The sequence below is a fragment of the Ammodytes marinus genome, assembly GCF_949987685.1.
Source record: "Ammodytes marinus genome assembly, chromosome: 8".
Classification (NCBI taxonomy): domain Eukaryota; kingdom Metazoa; phylum Chordata; class Actinopteri; order Uranoscopiformes; family Ammodytidae; genus Ammodytes; species Ammodytes marinus.
Genome location: NC_137212.1, coordinates 17,024,324 through 17,039,279, shown reverse-complemented (window position 1 = coordinate 17,039,279; position 14,956 = coordinate 17,024,324). Strand labels below are relative to the sequence as shown.

Below are 14,956 nucleotides of genomic sequence, written 5' to 3'. Positions count from 1 at the left end.
TCAGAAAGGCAGGTATGTAGATACCCATTTCCTGACAGAAGTCACACGAGTGTAGACTCCCGGAAAACCAGTTCGACCACATCCGTGTCCCCAGCTGGTCACTCCAGCAATAAACCACTGACCGGAGGGCTGACGACAGGTCAACGGCCCTCCAGAGTCTCCCTGAATGAAACGATGAGAGCGGGGGCAAGAGAACAAAAGAGTTGCTTTTAAAATGTGTTCAAAATACCTCAATGTTCTGAAGTCTTAAGGAAGTGGGTAAGGGTTATTTAAAGATTAGTCAGGAAGAGCTAGTAAGGCGCAGCAGTTACAAAGAGAATGTCACTTGGACGGCTGCTGAGATGCCAGGTGCTTTGACCGAGACAGGAATGCATGTGGGTCTCATTACATAAGAAGATTACAGCGAGGGAGCAGGTGAAAATGGGGAGACTCTTTTGTAGGGTAGAAAAGTGTACACTCTTTTTAGATAAGCATCTCTCACATAACTGCTGCAATGTTCCCTAAACAAGCAACACCTGGTTTTCTCTCCATCATGTTTGAACCATCATTTCATTTTCCGACAGGCATTTTCAAGCAATGATTTACTTATATACTTTGAATTTTTTCACAGACAAGTAGATCTCAAATGAGCAGTTGCCAAGTTTGCTCTGACCTCGTCAACCATTCACTGTTAAATCAGAGCCATGGACCTATTGCCCTGAGCCACTGCTTACCTGTGTAATCTTGGTCCATAATATCACTACCCAGATGTTGCTAAGACTGTTATATTTCCATGCCAATTTCCAAGCTGTGTAAAGGTGTGTATGTGTGTGAGTCGCACAGTTAAATGTCCTGCCTCTTACCAAACAGCTGTCCTTGCCTCCCTCCATGTAACCAGCACACATCATGTTGGGAGTCAGCACGTTTCCATATGACTGCTGGCAGTCAGCCTGATCAATGGTGCTCACTGCAGCTTTCTGCAGCAGGTTGGTCAATGAACCTGTCCCAAAGAATAATCATTGGGTAATGCATTTTCACATAACACAGGTGGTTGCACTTAACACCAACTTCTATTCAACTCCATTGTTGTGATGTGGCATAGCATTGGTTGATAAGGTAGATCGCCAGCAAATAAAAGCAGAGCTATCGGCATGTCTATGTATCAAAAAACAGCTTATGAGGAATGCATGTTTTTGAAGCGTATTCATAACATTTAGCTTTTTGAAAAACTGCCCGATGTCCGTTGAGTTTTGAACCACTCACCTCCTTCCTTCATGGACCCCCAGCCTGTGATGTAACACTCTGCATTGTTGAAGAAGCGGTGCACGGGTGAGGGGAGACACACTGACTGGATCGTGTAAGAGGTGGGGGCTGGGACAGCCAGCTCCAACAGAGCCACGTCATGGTCCATGTTGGTGCCATTGAAGGCGGGGTGGATGATCACCCTCTCGATGGCGATGACCAGGGCTCCCACCCCAGAGCGCAGCACCGATCCCAGGCTAACAGCCCAGTTAGTGGGGCTTGGGTCACTTTGGGTTACAAATGAAAACTGTGTTATAACAGGCTCTGTTATCATAATCTGACTTGTAATGTGTTGCTGGTGATATTTGGCTTTAACATAGCACCTTTTGAAGCAGTGTGCCGCTGTGAGTAACCATTTTCTGTGAATGAGCGTGGCGCCACAACGGTGTAGCCTCTGGTACTGGAGACTGCCAATCCAAGGCCACTCCCCCCTACGAGCTGTTACTCCACCCACAATCCTCTGGGGGCCCAATGCAGGACTTAATCCGCAGTCTGAAACAGAACCACACGTGATCAGAAGCACTTCCATTTAAAATCCAGTATGTGCACCGGTCCGCGGCATACGTATAAACTTACTACAGTTCCTTTCGTCGGCCTGGTTGGGGCAGTCGGGCACTCCATCACACTCTGGGTTAACCTTGTTGGTGCAGGACGTGGTGCTACACTGGAAGTTTCCACTGCAGTTCAAGCCTGGAGGACATTGTGGACAGACCAAGTGGCCCAAGTGTTAGACTAGTGCTAGAGTTCCACATTTATGATACCATATTTATGACTTCATTCAACTTCCCTAGGTTATTGATGAATGAGTAAGAAATAAACTAAGATGCTCTCGGTATGACATTACTGGGTAGGGTTGGTGCAGGTGTAACATCCATGGCTCTGGTCCTGGGTACTGGCGGATCATCAGGCCTTCCTCCTGCTGCTACAGTAACTGGCACGGTGGGAACATACTGGGAGTAACCGCGGACCAGGCTGGGATCCACGTGGCTTAGAATCCAGTTGCGAAGCTTGGTGACGCGGGAATAAACCCCAGGCTTGTTGATCTGGGCACAGCCCACGCCCCAACTCACAACCCCCGCCAGGAAGAACCTCCCAGGGGCCCCTTCACACACCAGAGGCCCTCCAGAGTCACCCTGCAGGGACAAACACCACACCTCTGATTCGCTGATTCACAGTGCTGTTGGCCTGTCTGTGTCATTACAGTGACTGTCACTGGTATTATATATTATGGATGATAACAATTGCAACTTTACACTTTAGAAAATTACTAGTGACTTAGTATATGAAGGACAAGCTGCAAAGAAGTGGGGCAGAGGTTCAACTCTCCCTTTAGGTGCAAAATACTTGTTCATAAGCAGGGCCCCAAATCATGGCCAGATTCAGGGTTGCCAAGAAAGAAGAAATAGATCGGTCTAAATTGATTGAGCTGCTATGGGAGGCTGGACTGAGCCTTTATGGAAGAAGAGTGCCATGTTTTTCTCAGTTCACATTTTTTATTTTTTTTATCATCACATCATGCTAGCCTGGGATGAAGATAGCCGCTGGGTTTCTATTTTTAAGGTTCAAAAGTATTAACATTACAGTTTTTACCCTTATAGTTTTCTCATAGGAAGGAAAGACCTGATCAACAGTATCTGTATCCAAACTTTGCCCCCAAGACAAGAAAGAAGTGTGAGAAAAATGTCAGTCGATAGTGTGTGCTATTGTAGCCGCCTTCTGTGAACCAACAGAAACAGCACTGACCTGACACGAGTCCACCCTGCCTTGCAGGAATCCAGCACAAACCATGTTGTGGGTGACAGCACCTCTGTACACAGATGACTTATTGCACTCCTTACTGTCGATGATCTTCACAGCCGCCTTCTGCAGTATGGGAGGCGTCTCAACTGAATGAACGAGGAGCGTAATGAAACTCAATTACTCATACTGATCGTGTTTCGACATGCAGTCCTTCTGCACAGCAATGGAAACAGTACATTTTGTATTCTTAACTGGAAGGTACAACAGATTTCAAGTTCTTAAGGATATACTGTAATCCTAGAATAACTACATTTAGATTTGAGGGATATAATAATATAATACTGTTAAATGGGACTAGATGAAAGATTGTGATACAGCTCAAATATTATATTTGCCTCATCTAATCAAAATTGCAACGCAATACTGTTGATGGTTGCAATTTCACCCAACTGAATGACATATAATGCCTTAAGTTAATTTTCCTCTTGAATTAATGTTCATTTTCATTATTTTATAACCAGAAAATCATCCCTACAATATCAGCCCAATACTGACATCAAAGTATTGAGTAGCAAAGGTATTGGTTCTACATTCCTCATCTATGGGTTTTAGTTTTAAGGTGTTGTCCTGCAGCCAGACTCACATTTGAACATGTGTAGTGCTCCCCACCCTGACACCAAGCAGACGCTCCCAGGGGAGAAGACATGAGAAGGGGAGGGCAGGCACACTGGCTGGATGGAAGAGCTGAAGGTGAGAGGGCTCTCCAGCTCCAGCACAGTCACATCGCTGTCAGTGATACTGGGGTTGTAGTCCGGAGACACAACCAGCGATTTGATCTGTATGGTTTTGGACTCGGCCTCCCCACCGCTCACATCTCTGTCACCTACCATGGCCGTCCATTCGCTGGGGTCGTCGTTGCTACAAATTGTAGTAAAAACTTTTGACTATACATGCAGATCACGCAAAAAGCACAAATTACAGATGCACTGCTTACTTAACTAAAATGAACTCATAAAATGCCCCATAATATTTGAATGCTACATCACGTATTGATGCCACTAGGGAAATACAATTTAAAAAAAGATCTGTATTTCATTTTAACGTGATATGTATCATTATGTATCATGGCACACAACACAGATATTTGTCCCTTCTCCAAAATTCACACTTGGACAAAGCTGTAAAGTACTAAGTTTATATCACGTGTGTGAACTCATTATCTTGTTATAATCTGATAAGCCTATATCTCGTCATAATGAGATATGTATCACGTTAAAACAAGATACCTTTTTTTTCTAGTGGCATCAATACGATGTCGTAGAATGCTAATGTAGCTACTCCAGTGCTTGGGAGAATGCCACAGTGACTCGGAAGTGAAAATGGTTGCCTACCTCTCAAAGCAGTGTGCAGCACTGACCAGCCAGCGTTCACTGATGATTGAGGCTCCGCAGCTGTGGCGTCCATGGAGCCTCAGACTGACCTGCCATGGCAGTTCCCCTTGCCGGGCGTCCTCGCCACCCACCACCCGACTCCCCATAGCAGGACGTGTACCGCACTCTGAAGGGAAATGTCAGATGATGTGGTGGAGATTGAGATGATGAAGCAGAGCTGGATCTTCTTACACAGGTTTGACGGCAACCTCAAATTTACAATGTGACCTGTCAGTGCATTCTGTTATAATCTGCTGCAGTTTGTGGGAAGCATGCATGCGTTTTTTACTATCAATAACTCAGAAAGGAACAATAAATAAAGAGGCTTAAAGGTGCACTATATAACTTTGGGTGTGTCAAAGAAGTGCATTTTTTTTTTACTGTTGTTGTTTACAGCAGCAGGGCCCACAGTTTTGTTTACAAGCGTATTCTAGTCTAACGTTTTGTTCCAGGTGCTTCAAAATAAATAGTTTTGATTTATGATGATAGAATTTTTCAATACTAAGAATTACATGTGGAGCAAATGGGATTGTAAACTAACTGCAGGCTATTAATATACAAACAAATCCCCCTCCCCCAAAACTGCATAGTGCACCTTTAAAAAGGACAGTAAAGTTTGTAGAGAGTATTTTACCACAACGAGCTTCATCTGATCCGTCTGCACAGTCAGGGGTGAAGTCACACTCTGGGTTCAATTTGGTGATGCATTCTCCATTGTCACAAGTGAAGGTGTTGTCAGGGCACCTGGCTGGAGAGGCCACATGATAGAAAAAACGTTAGTATCAGGTTCACAGCAAAAGAAATCACAGAAAAAAAATAAGGAATCAGATCCTAGATCCTAACTTTTGAGAGTAAATTCCAGATCGCTAATGAAATATTTCTTTATGGGCTTACTTTTTTTTTTCACGAAAGCTGCAAAAAGGATGGATGTGCAGTTTTTTAAATGTGTCAGTCTGAAAACAATACTCCCGTCGCTGTTATTATTCCTAATCCTTCATACTGCCTAAAGAGATCCTTTCCTAACGTGATTCCAATATGAGAGATGATGTCGTTGACACGGACCTCAGTACATGCGAGAATAAGTTGTTAAGCCAAAGGTAATAAGAGGCTCTTACTAAAGGACTGTGTATTTGACCTCCCACCACGTACAGTGGCAATGCCTAATGAATGGATTTCTTCACAGCCATTATTATGGACAGCGAGAACAATTGCAATGACCAAAAACTCTTTCATACAAATGGGCATATGAGTATTGTTTTGAGATCTGAAAAAAAGGTCTAACTATCCTTCAGAAGTCACAGAAAAGAGCAAATAATGCGCTTTAGACCATAGATTCAAAATAAAAAAAGCACATTTAGCACATATCAGTAAATCACACTATCTACTTTGATAAAAATAAAAAAGTCCCAAACCATTTGTTATTCCATTTAACATGTGTTGTGCAGGCACACACGTCTAACATATTCACTCACTTGTCATATCGTTTCCAATATTATAAAATGACTTTCCACTGGCTCCTAGGAATGAGAGGAGAGAAAAACAGTAGATCATGTGAGGACTGCCAGACCAATGAACCAATGCACTGCCCAACTGTGGCCTAAATTTGTCCCTCACTCCCACACTACACATATCCACTTGTAGGGCCACACACATTCAGTTGATGACAGTGTAGTTTCTGTACCCAGTAAGACGATTCCCTTGATCTCTCCAAAGTTTGGCACCTCTAGTGGTTTGCTGTGCATTACCGAGCTGAGCCCTTCTCTCAGCAAGTCCTGCACGAAGTTGTCTGAATACTGCTGGAGCTTGGACACCTTGAAGACCAGTCTGATAGTTGCCATCACGCCATTGTTAATTTTACTGGAAAAGAACAGACAACGTTGTTTGTTCCTTGTTGCTTTTAGTAAATGATCTAACCGTCCATCTTTCACTTACCCATAGGCAACAATACTGCATTCAACGTAGTGGTGTGATACTGAAGAGGCAGTGTACACATTTTTAATCTGTAAGAAAGTGACAAATTCACAATTAAACGACTTTCCAAAAAATATTGGGCTTTTAAAATGGTGACAAACAGGACTTACCTTGGACTTTAAAACAGAGGTGAGTACCATGTAGAATCCAGAGCTCTCGTCCTGCAGAGCAGGACTATAATCTAGACCCTTCAGCTCCACCGTCTCCATGAAATAATGCTGCTCCTGCACCAAGTAGGCTGGCAACAACAGAGACCAGATGTATTCAAACTGATGGCTTCATGTTATTTAGTTTAGAATTTTAATGTTTATAACAGAGTAGTATAGCTTGAACATGTTAAAACTGCATAATGTATCAAAAATTATTTAAGCAAGAAAATAGCGTTGCGAATGTAACTTTACTGTCAAGCAGACTCACCAATGAGAACGCCTATAAAGACCCCAATAACAAGGAAAAAGAGCAAGAAGGCTATGATGCAGCTCCTGCGGCAGGCGGGGGATTCTCCTGAAGAAGACCAATGTCCTCCTCCTCCTCCATCCTTCTTCCCCTCCATGTTGGATTCACAGCACCAACCTCACAAAGCACTTTCCTGCCCACAGACAAAATAAAAAAATCGGTTATGATATGACCTTAAATTAGTATGGACAAGTAACACAATACAATGATATTATATAGCAAGCTAATATTTAATTCTGGACAACAGAATGGACACAAATGAAAGGGTTCAATAACAATACAGAGTTGGGATTATTAACCCCTTAAAACCACACAGAAATACCAGGCCGTAACTCTATTCTGGAAAGCTGGCACTGATTGTGCATAAAGGAGAGCAGGGTGGCCATGTTTTCGGACAATCAAAGAACAGATTAAGGGAAAAGGGGTCACTTTCTTACTGAAAAACGTAAACTTTCCTAACGTTTTAAAGATAACAGGATTTCAATGAATAAAAAATGAGACTCGATGAGCCTATTCACTGCACCAGCAAATTACGCACAGTGACTCCAGGTGCATCGCAGCGTGCAGCTTCAAACAATAACGGCTTTATGCACCGAGGAAAACTCACTCACCTATTTCTTCTCTCATTCGACTGAACACTGACATTCACGAAATCCCGCAGTGCTCAGTGCATGACTCGGCGAACAAAATAATAGATGCACCGATGGTGGAAGGCGATGGACAGCATCGAGGTCCGCTATTTGTTCCACCTGCCGAGGGGCGTGCCGTGCCCGTCCCGCAGCTCAAACACCTGTTCAGTTTGCTTAGGAGGTCGACTTTGGTTTCAGAAATCCCCGGCCGACCCTCCACCCATCGGTCCTAAGTCCTTGACTTACGCCCCGATGTGCACAGGCATTTCTACTGTCACCTCAGATCTCCCATAATCTCCAGGTCAACGAACATCGGCAACTCCTTTACGCTAAACAAACTACACAGCAAGTTGGAGAAAAGTAATGCCAGAACAAGGGGCATTACAATATGAAGTAGAGTGCTCCCTCTAGTTGCGGCCTGCCTATGCTCCATTGACACAGTGAATGAGCAGCAGAGGAGGAGCGAAGCCTCATGGAATTCAGTTTCTTTCACTTCTGGTGTACACTCAGAACACCTAGCAACCAGTTTTTCTTTTCCTCCCCAAAGAAAACATTTCCTCTCAACAGTAAAGGTGCCTTCACTGTGATTTGATTAAGTTACTGCACATAGAGTTTGACAGTGAAGTAAGAAAAACATATAAAAGCTATTTGCTATCCCCCCCTCCCCTAAAGGGATATGGCAACACAGTAACATTTGACTTCCATTATTCCGGTCCCCACCCAGCTTTAAGCACTTTACACTCAAATATCTCACTGTCAGTGTGCAGGCAGGCTTCAATGGCTTACCTTCAAACAAACACACACACCCAATATACCTTTAAAGGCTTTTCAAAAATCACAATAAAATACTTGTCACTTTAGTTTGACAAAAGAATAGCATCAACATGGCTAAGAAGTCTACAAAGTGGTCTGAATAAGCTGGCAAGTGGTTATAAAACAATATGACATACTATGTTATATTGTGTTATTATAGGAGTGCAGTTATAAACTAACTGTTGCTAACTAAGGTGCATTTTTAGGATTTTGTCTTTTTTTTTAAAGCAGACAAATCTGTGGGTTTCTTTTCATGGCAAAATCTGGCCACAAAGCGACAACATATCAGTGGTAAATGCAAAATGAATAAGATGTAATTTCATCTTGAAACAGCTGCTACATTTAAGACTGAATCACATTTTAATTCTGAAATCTACGGTAGTTCTCCATTCACACATCCAGCATGCACAAGGAGAAGGAAGAAGAACACTCAACATACATTTTCATTTTATTTTCTTATCAAAAACAACAAAGGATAGTAAAAAGTTGACTTATTCGGGATAAAAAGGAAAACGGTACTGTGAACACTTCCCAAACACATGGGCTCATTCCAACTCAAATCTTTGCAAACTTGCACACCACAGAAGAAAAAAAAGTGAAGTGCTTTCAAGTGTCCTTTTGCTGATCAACTTGTGTTTTTTTTTAACAACAGAAATTTGCTTTGTTATACACATCATTACCTCTGTGTTTAAAAAATAATAATAATTAAAACAAGAATAAACATGGTTGTATGTGTGTGCGTGACGGTAACACTCCCAGCGACAGGCTACGTTAGCCGTCCTGTTGCGCTATGAACGGATTGGGTATAGCCTCCATGCCATCCTGAGGACAGATTAGCACTACTGAAGTTCCTCTGCACACCACCAGCCCCAGCTGCCTGGTGTCTTCTGTCAACTTCAGCTGGTCATCTGGATCTGAATGCACAAATACGGACACAGGTTACCATCTCACAATAAATACAGTCTAATGTCACAGCAGTAAAGACTGGAGTGTCTGTATGGAGCAAAGCTTATTTGTTGGTGTCTGTTTAGTTCTGTCTCACACATGAGCACTAGGAACACTAAATTACAAAAATAAGAAATTCCACTATTCCAATAAAAGGACAGATGCCAGTAAGGCAAGCATGCTTTAATGCACCAGGGAAAGGAAGTATGGAGACTGATAAACAAGAATGTAAAACATAAATTTTTCAAAATGTTGAGAAAAATGTACTTTGTAAAGGTTTCATGGGTACATAAAAAATAAAATATATACGTTCATTAAAACTCTGCTTAAAGTTTTTCATATAGCTTGGATTTTCAGAGATATTTGGGGGTAAGGTTTATGAGTTCAGGTCCAGGGAAACACAAATCACAGGGGACACAGACATTGATAGAGCACAAGGGTGTGTACATGTTGGTGAAGTCTAGCGCTGAGCATGCATCTTTATTTTCTTAGTCTCCCTTGCTAAGTAAAGTTGTGAGATGGAGGTTGCTTCCTGGAGAGGAACATATCCACATTGTAACGTTTGTTCATTCGCCAAAGGCAACTCACTTCATCCCATTTTTACTATTTTATTACACATTACCTTCCATTTCCTGCTGACCTTACAGGACAGTTTATATCCACTGAACTTACCTCGCATATACTCGATTGTACCGTCCAGCACCAGGTTTAACAGAGGATCAAACCCTTTCAGGACACCGCTGGCTGAGAGGGAAATACACAGTGCAACGTTTACATTGGAAACATTGGAATCGATGCTTGTATGTATTTTAATCTGTGTTGACTTGTATTTGTATTGTATTTGTATTGTCTTTTTATATGGAACTTTGAGTCCGGAATAAAGTATAAAGTATTCATTCATTAGATGCATGAAGCCCTGATGTGTAGCGTTTCCACCTGGTTAGCATAAGCTTATTATCAGGATGAATCCACATACCCTCTCGTCCTCCTTGAAACTTCACACGAATGGGCTTGTCGATGTATTTTGACAAGTCAAAGATGCTCTCCTTTTTCTTCTTTTCTTTATCCTGCGCAGAAAAAAAATACACTGGTTGTAACTCGGACACATGGAAGCAAACAATCCACACACAAACAAACGTAGCCTGAGGTTAGCTTTGCCTGGCTAGCCGGGTTAGCAAAGGCAAGGAAATATAAGCGTTACTTTCGAACAGTTATTTTACATTTCAGGTCCATATCCGGAAATAACCCATTAACTGCCTGAGGATATCCAAGAGAGAGTTTCTTGGGGTGAAACTGTAAAAATATGTATGAATGAAAGCGAGTAGCGTACGAACTCACCGCCATGTTGCAGCTGTATGACACGGAAGTTAAAGTTTGACCTCAGAAATGTTCCACCAATCAAATCGTTGAGCGGCTGTCGCTGACGTCATGAGTCTATTGAACTCATATTATTTTACTTACCCGAGAATATAATCACAGTTAAATTATACAATCGTTGTTGTGTTAAATTATTATTACTGGACACCCTTTGATATAAATACTATCTGTTTTTGTTGCTTAGCTGACCACATTTTTCCTTGTTTTGTTTGGCCAGCAGTCAGTCAGGGGGGAAAGTCTATTAATACCACCAGTTGGTGCGTTTTAAAGCAGCACGAGGAGAGGCACTATACAGAGGACGGTTGGTGTGACTATATGTTGTGCCATGGCCTGCAGGGCTGACACTGAGCTTAATTCTCAGAGTTTCACACTCATGGTTCTCTCTGAACAGATAAACAACCTTGAGGAGGCTGACTCTAATGGACATGTTGAAGACTTTACCCCAGAGCCTGTTGTAATCCCTGATGCTACTCTACTGGTGGAAGGAGAGAGTTTTTATGTCAACCGCCAACAACTGGCCCTCCAGAGCCCGTACTTCAGGGCTCTGTTTTTTGGCTGTGGCAAGGAGAGCCGCAAACGGAAAATTGAGCTCAAGGGCGTGGGCCTGCCGCAGTTCAGGGTTTTGATGGAATACAGCAGGACATCCAACCTGGCTCTGGACAGAGAAAATGTCCTGGGAATCCTTGAGACTGCAGACTTTCTGCAACTGGAGCGAGCCAGGCTGCTGTGCTGCAAGTTCCTGGAGCGGGAGCTGCACCTGAGTAACTGTCTGGGAATGATGGCCTACGCCTGGCGTCTGGGCTGCACTCAGCTCTACAGAGCGGCACGACAGGTGGTGCTCACACACTTCCCTGCTATTATCGCAGAAGAGGACTTTCTGTGCCTTTCTAAAGAGGCCTTAGCGGACCTTCTTGCCAGTGATGACCTGGCCATCCATAAAGACGATCTGGCCGTGGAGGCCACTCTACGCTGGGTGTCATATGACCAGAAGCGAGAAGAGCATTTTCTGGAGCTCATTGAGCTGGTGAGGCCGGAGTTGATCTCTTTACCGTTTATCACAGATCTCTTGACCAGAATGGAAAGCTCAGACCCCAGAGCCAGGCTAATCTGCATGCTGAACAAACTCATCCCAACATCTTGGTCAATGGGCAGGTCAATGCCCAGGACCAGGTCCAGAGAGACCTTCTTTGTGGTGGGCGGGCCTCACAATCAGGAACAACAGGCCCTGTACCAGTTTCACCCACCCAGTGGGAGATGGCAGAGCTGTGCACCTTTGCAGAGGAAGAACCTCACGCAGCACTCGGTAGCTGCAGTAGGTAATGTGTGACTACTGATAATGATTATATTCATGGTGATAAGGATGAGGATGAGAATACATATTCTTTATGTTCTGATTCCCTCATTATGTAGGAGACAACGTGGCCGTGACAGGCGGCCACTTCCGGGACGTTCTGTGGTTCAGTGTGGACTGGGTCAGGATATACGAATGTACCAACCAGCGCTGGGTAGATGGGCCGGCACTGCAGAGGTCCAGGCACAGCCACTGCTCCATAGGACTGGACTCTGTACTGTATGTGCTGGGCGGCAGCATGGAAGAGGGGCTTGTGGCTGATGTAGAAAGGCTGGTCCTGGGGTCAGAGGAGGGATGGGAGGAAGTCAGCCCCCTGGTTAGGGCTGTGGAGAGGGCAGCCATTGCTGCTCTGGGGAATAGTATCTATGTGGCGTGTGGCCTGGATGAAAACGGGGAGGCCTATGGTGGCATTCAGAGGTATATGGTGAAGGAGGATCAGTGGGATGTGGTCTCCTATTCTCCATTTCCACGGTGAGTCAGTTCACACCAACACAATGACTCTACAGAGTTGCGTTTTGAACATTGTAAAACTGATATATTTTTTTATATTCTCTGTATTATGAAGGCAAGCTATAATACTGTGTAAACAGACTGTCGCTTCTTTTAAATGAGGAGTGAAAGACATTAACGTCAGACACATTAGGTGACAGTTTCCATTGTAGGCCTAGAGCCTGATTGATTTATTACCAGATCCCTTGTCCTCAAGTGATCACAGTTTAAATTATTATATTAATTTTATATTCATATAAGCCTATAACAAGGCTCGTCTGTGACTTTGTGATCACACAAGTGTACAGTAACGATCGCGTGCAGCTGCAGAATTACATTAAATGACGTTAAAAAACTCATTAATAAAAAAAGAATGATATACAATACAAATGGATTTATTAATCTGAATGTAGAGCATGTTCATGATGTGTAAGGTGGCTGCATATATGTAAGACATGAGGGCTGAGAACAAGGCTACTGATCAGATAAATGATCGATCAAACGTAAAATCATCAGTACATGATAAAAACATCCTGATGGCGATTTCTATGGAGTGATTTTGCTTTAAACTGTACAGGGTCGCTTGGTGACAGTGACCCTTTCTTCAGTCAGAGCTGCAGCGTAGCAACTCAGGGTAGGTCTAACCACCTATCCAGCAGGTTAGACCCACGGCGTATGTTGCAGCAGTAACTGACTCTCGGTTGCACTGAACCTGCTACCTGAAACGGAAAACCAAGAGTTTCCTCTAACTCACAGCGAACATACTCTGGGTTGCCTGAAAACCAGCTACCTGAAACAGGCCTCTGGAACCAAACTGTTTGTAAACATGCCTTTGGGCCCTGCTTCTGTAAACAACAGCGAAACAGTTACTTTTCAGGTTTACCTTTCTAACTTCAAACAATGTTTTAAGGATCCAATTTTCCTGTGAGGAAAGTTTTTTTTTATTAATTTATGAGAATGTATCTAAGAAAATGTCCAATTCTCTGACACACCCAGAGTTACATAGTGCATCTTTAACCCTTTTTAACCTTTTCACAGATATGACCTGGTTGCCACAGAGCTCCACGGCGCCCTCTACCTGTTTGGAGGCCAGGCTTTGCGCTTTGACGTGGAGTCAGACGAGTGGACTGTGCTGGAGGAGGAATGTCTGGACGGGAAGTTCTTTTCTGGATGCACAACCGTCAGTGGCCAGATATACCTGGTCAGTGAGAAGAAGAGTAACAAAGCATTCCCAAATCTGCTGCTGATGGACCCTTACATAGACACTTGCCTTGAGGTGGACGATGCCATACCCTGCGCTGTGCCAGTCAGGGGCTGCGTCACTGTGAGGATGGCCACGTGACGGCATGAGACGTGATGCGTATATGCATTTTATATTATTATTATTATTGTTATTATTATTATTATTATTATTATTATTATTATTATTATTATTATTATTATTATCTTGCCTTAGCAGAGCACTTGCCAAATAGATTTAGTATGTATTAGGCCATGATTTTGGGCTGAGATAAATTGATAAATGAAAAGCTACTGTATATCATAAATTTTTTAAGGACAAGTAAAATGTGTTGCTTAAAAGAAGACATCAGTGCAAATCTATTCAAATACAAGTGATTTATTAAAACTTTTCAACTGTGTGCACACTGTGCACTCATAAGAGAACAGTCAATTGTTGCTTTCATGGAACCGTGACATCTCTACTGGTTGTAAGTCTATTTTTAGTTTAAGAACAAGCATTATTTTGGAGTGCTAGTAAGTCAGTGGATCAGCCCTTTAAGTGCTGTACATCTTGAATCCCACCATGTGTTGCAACAATGGAAACCCAAACTTTGGGAGTGAATAACTTACTGTGCATGAGTGAGATGAAGTTAGAGATGGAATCACAATGACCCACCTGGAAATAAGCCTGGACACAGTTTGCATACACTGAGCCATTCTGACAATAAGTTTACATACACGTACAATCTAATCCCCCCCCACCCCTGTTCCAAGTAAAGTAATATAGCACAGTTTAGCCATATCAAAAAACATAATCAACTTTAATAATAATTATTACATTTCAGTGAGACTCTGTTTTCATGTGCGACATTTATGGACAACTCCATAATCTCAAATATCTCCCATTTCAATAAGGCCCAAATGTGGTTTACATGGCAGCCTCACCCACCACGCAAAAACGTCACAACCAGACACAGTAAGGCATGGCCCATGTGTTTGTCCAGTGAAGGCAGCCCAACTTTTACACACAGAGCTTACAGTAATATCTAGGGCTTATCTCAGATTCATGTAGGAACAGCAGCCAAGGCACAAAACCAAAGTCTATAGATCAAACTTTAAAAATAAAAATTCACATTTTGAATTCAGGCTGCCCGTCACAATGATAATTTCAAAGTAGAACAGGAAAAAGAAAAACGCGCGAAAATAGGGTTGAAGAAGCCCATATTTGTAACAGCAGTATATTTGCTTTGTAA

General features: G+C 42.9%; 3 protein-coding genes across 3 annotated transcripts; 1 reads left to right on the top strand and 2 right to left on the bottom strand.

The window, feature by feature from the left end:
• tmprss9 (transmembrane serine protease 9) lies at positions 1-6,975 on the bottom strand (the record flags this gene model as incomplete). The annotated part of the gene is made up of 15 exons (XM_080032355.1): positions 1-162; positions 843-979; positions 1,243-1,508; positions 1,605-1,773; positions 1,858-1,971; positions 2,126-2,414; positions 3,025-3,167; positions 3,665-3,939; positions 4,413-4,578; positions 5,086-5,199; positions 5,924-5,968; positions 6,133-6,308; positions 6,384-6,451; positions 6,533-6,660; positions 6,840-6,975. The coding sequence occupies 15 exons, from the start codon at positions 6,973-6,975 to the stop codon at positions 1-3; spliced, it is 2,388 nt and encodes a 795-aa protein (XP_079888481.1).
• A 1,775-nt stretch (positions 6,976-8,750) lies between these two features.
• On the bottom strand, positions 8,751-10,626 carry lsm7 (LSM7 homolog, U6 small nuclear RNA and mRNA degradation associated). The gene is made up of 4 exons (XM_080033177.1): positions 10,604-10,626; positions 10,242-10,332; positions 9,938-10,009; positions 8,751-9,234 (listed from the first exon to the last, which is right to left on the bottom strand). The coding sequence occupies exons 1-4, from the start codon at positions 10,607-10,609 to the stop codon at positions 9,092-9,094; spliced, it is 312 nt and encodes a 103-aa protein (XP_079889303.1). The 5' UTR covers positions 10,610-10,626; the 3' UTR covers positions 8,751-9,091.
• A 341-nt stretch (positions 10,627-10,967) lies between these two features.
• Positions 10,968-13,824, top strand: LOC307253826 (kelch-like protein 23; the record flags this gene model as incomplete). Its single annotated transcript, XM_080032000.1, has 3 exons — positions 10,968-11,958; positions 12,053-12,464; positions 13,521-13,824. 3 exons carry the CDS (start codon positions 10,968-10,970, stop codon positions 13,822-13,824), a joined length of 1,707 nt encoding a protein of 568 aa, XP_079888126.1.
• Positions 13,825-14,956: the final 1,132 nt, after the last annotated feature.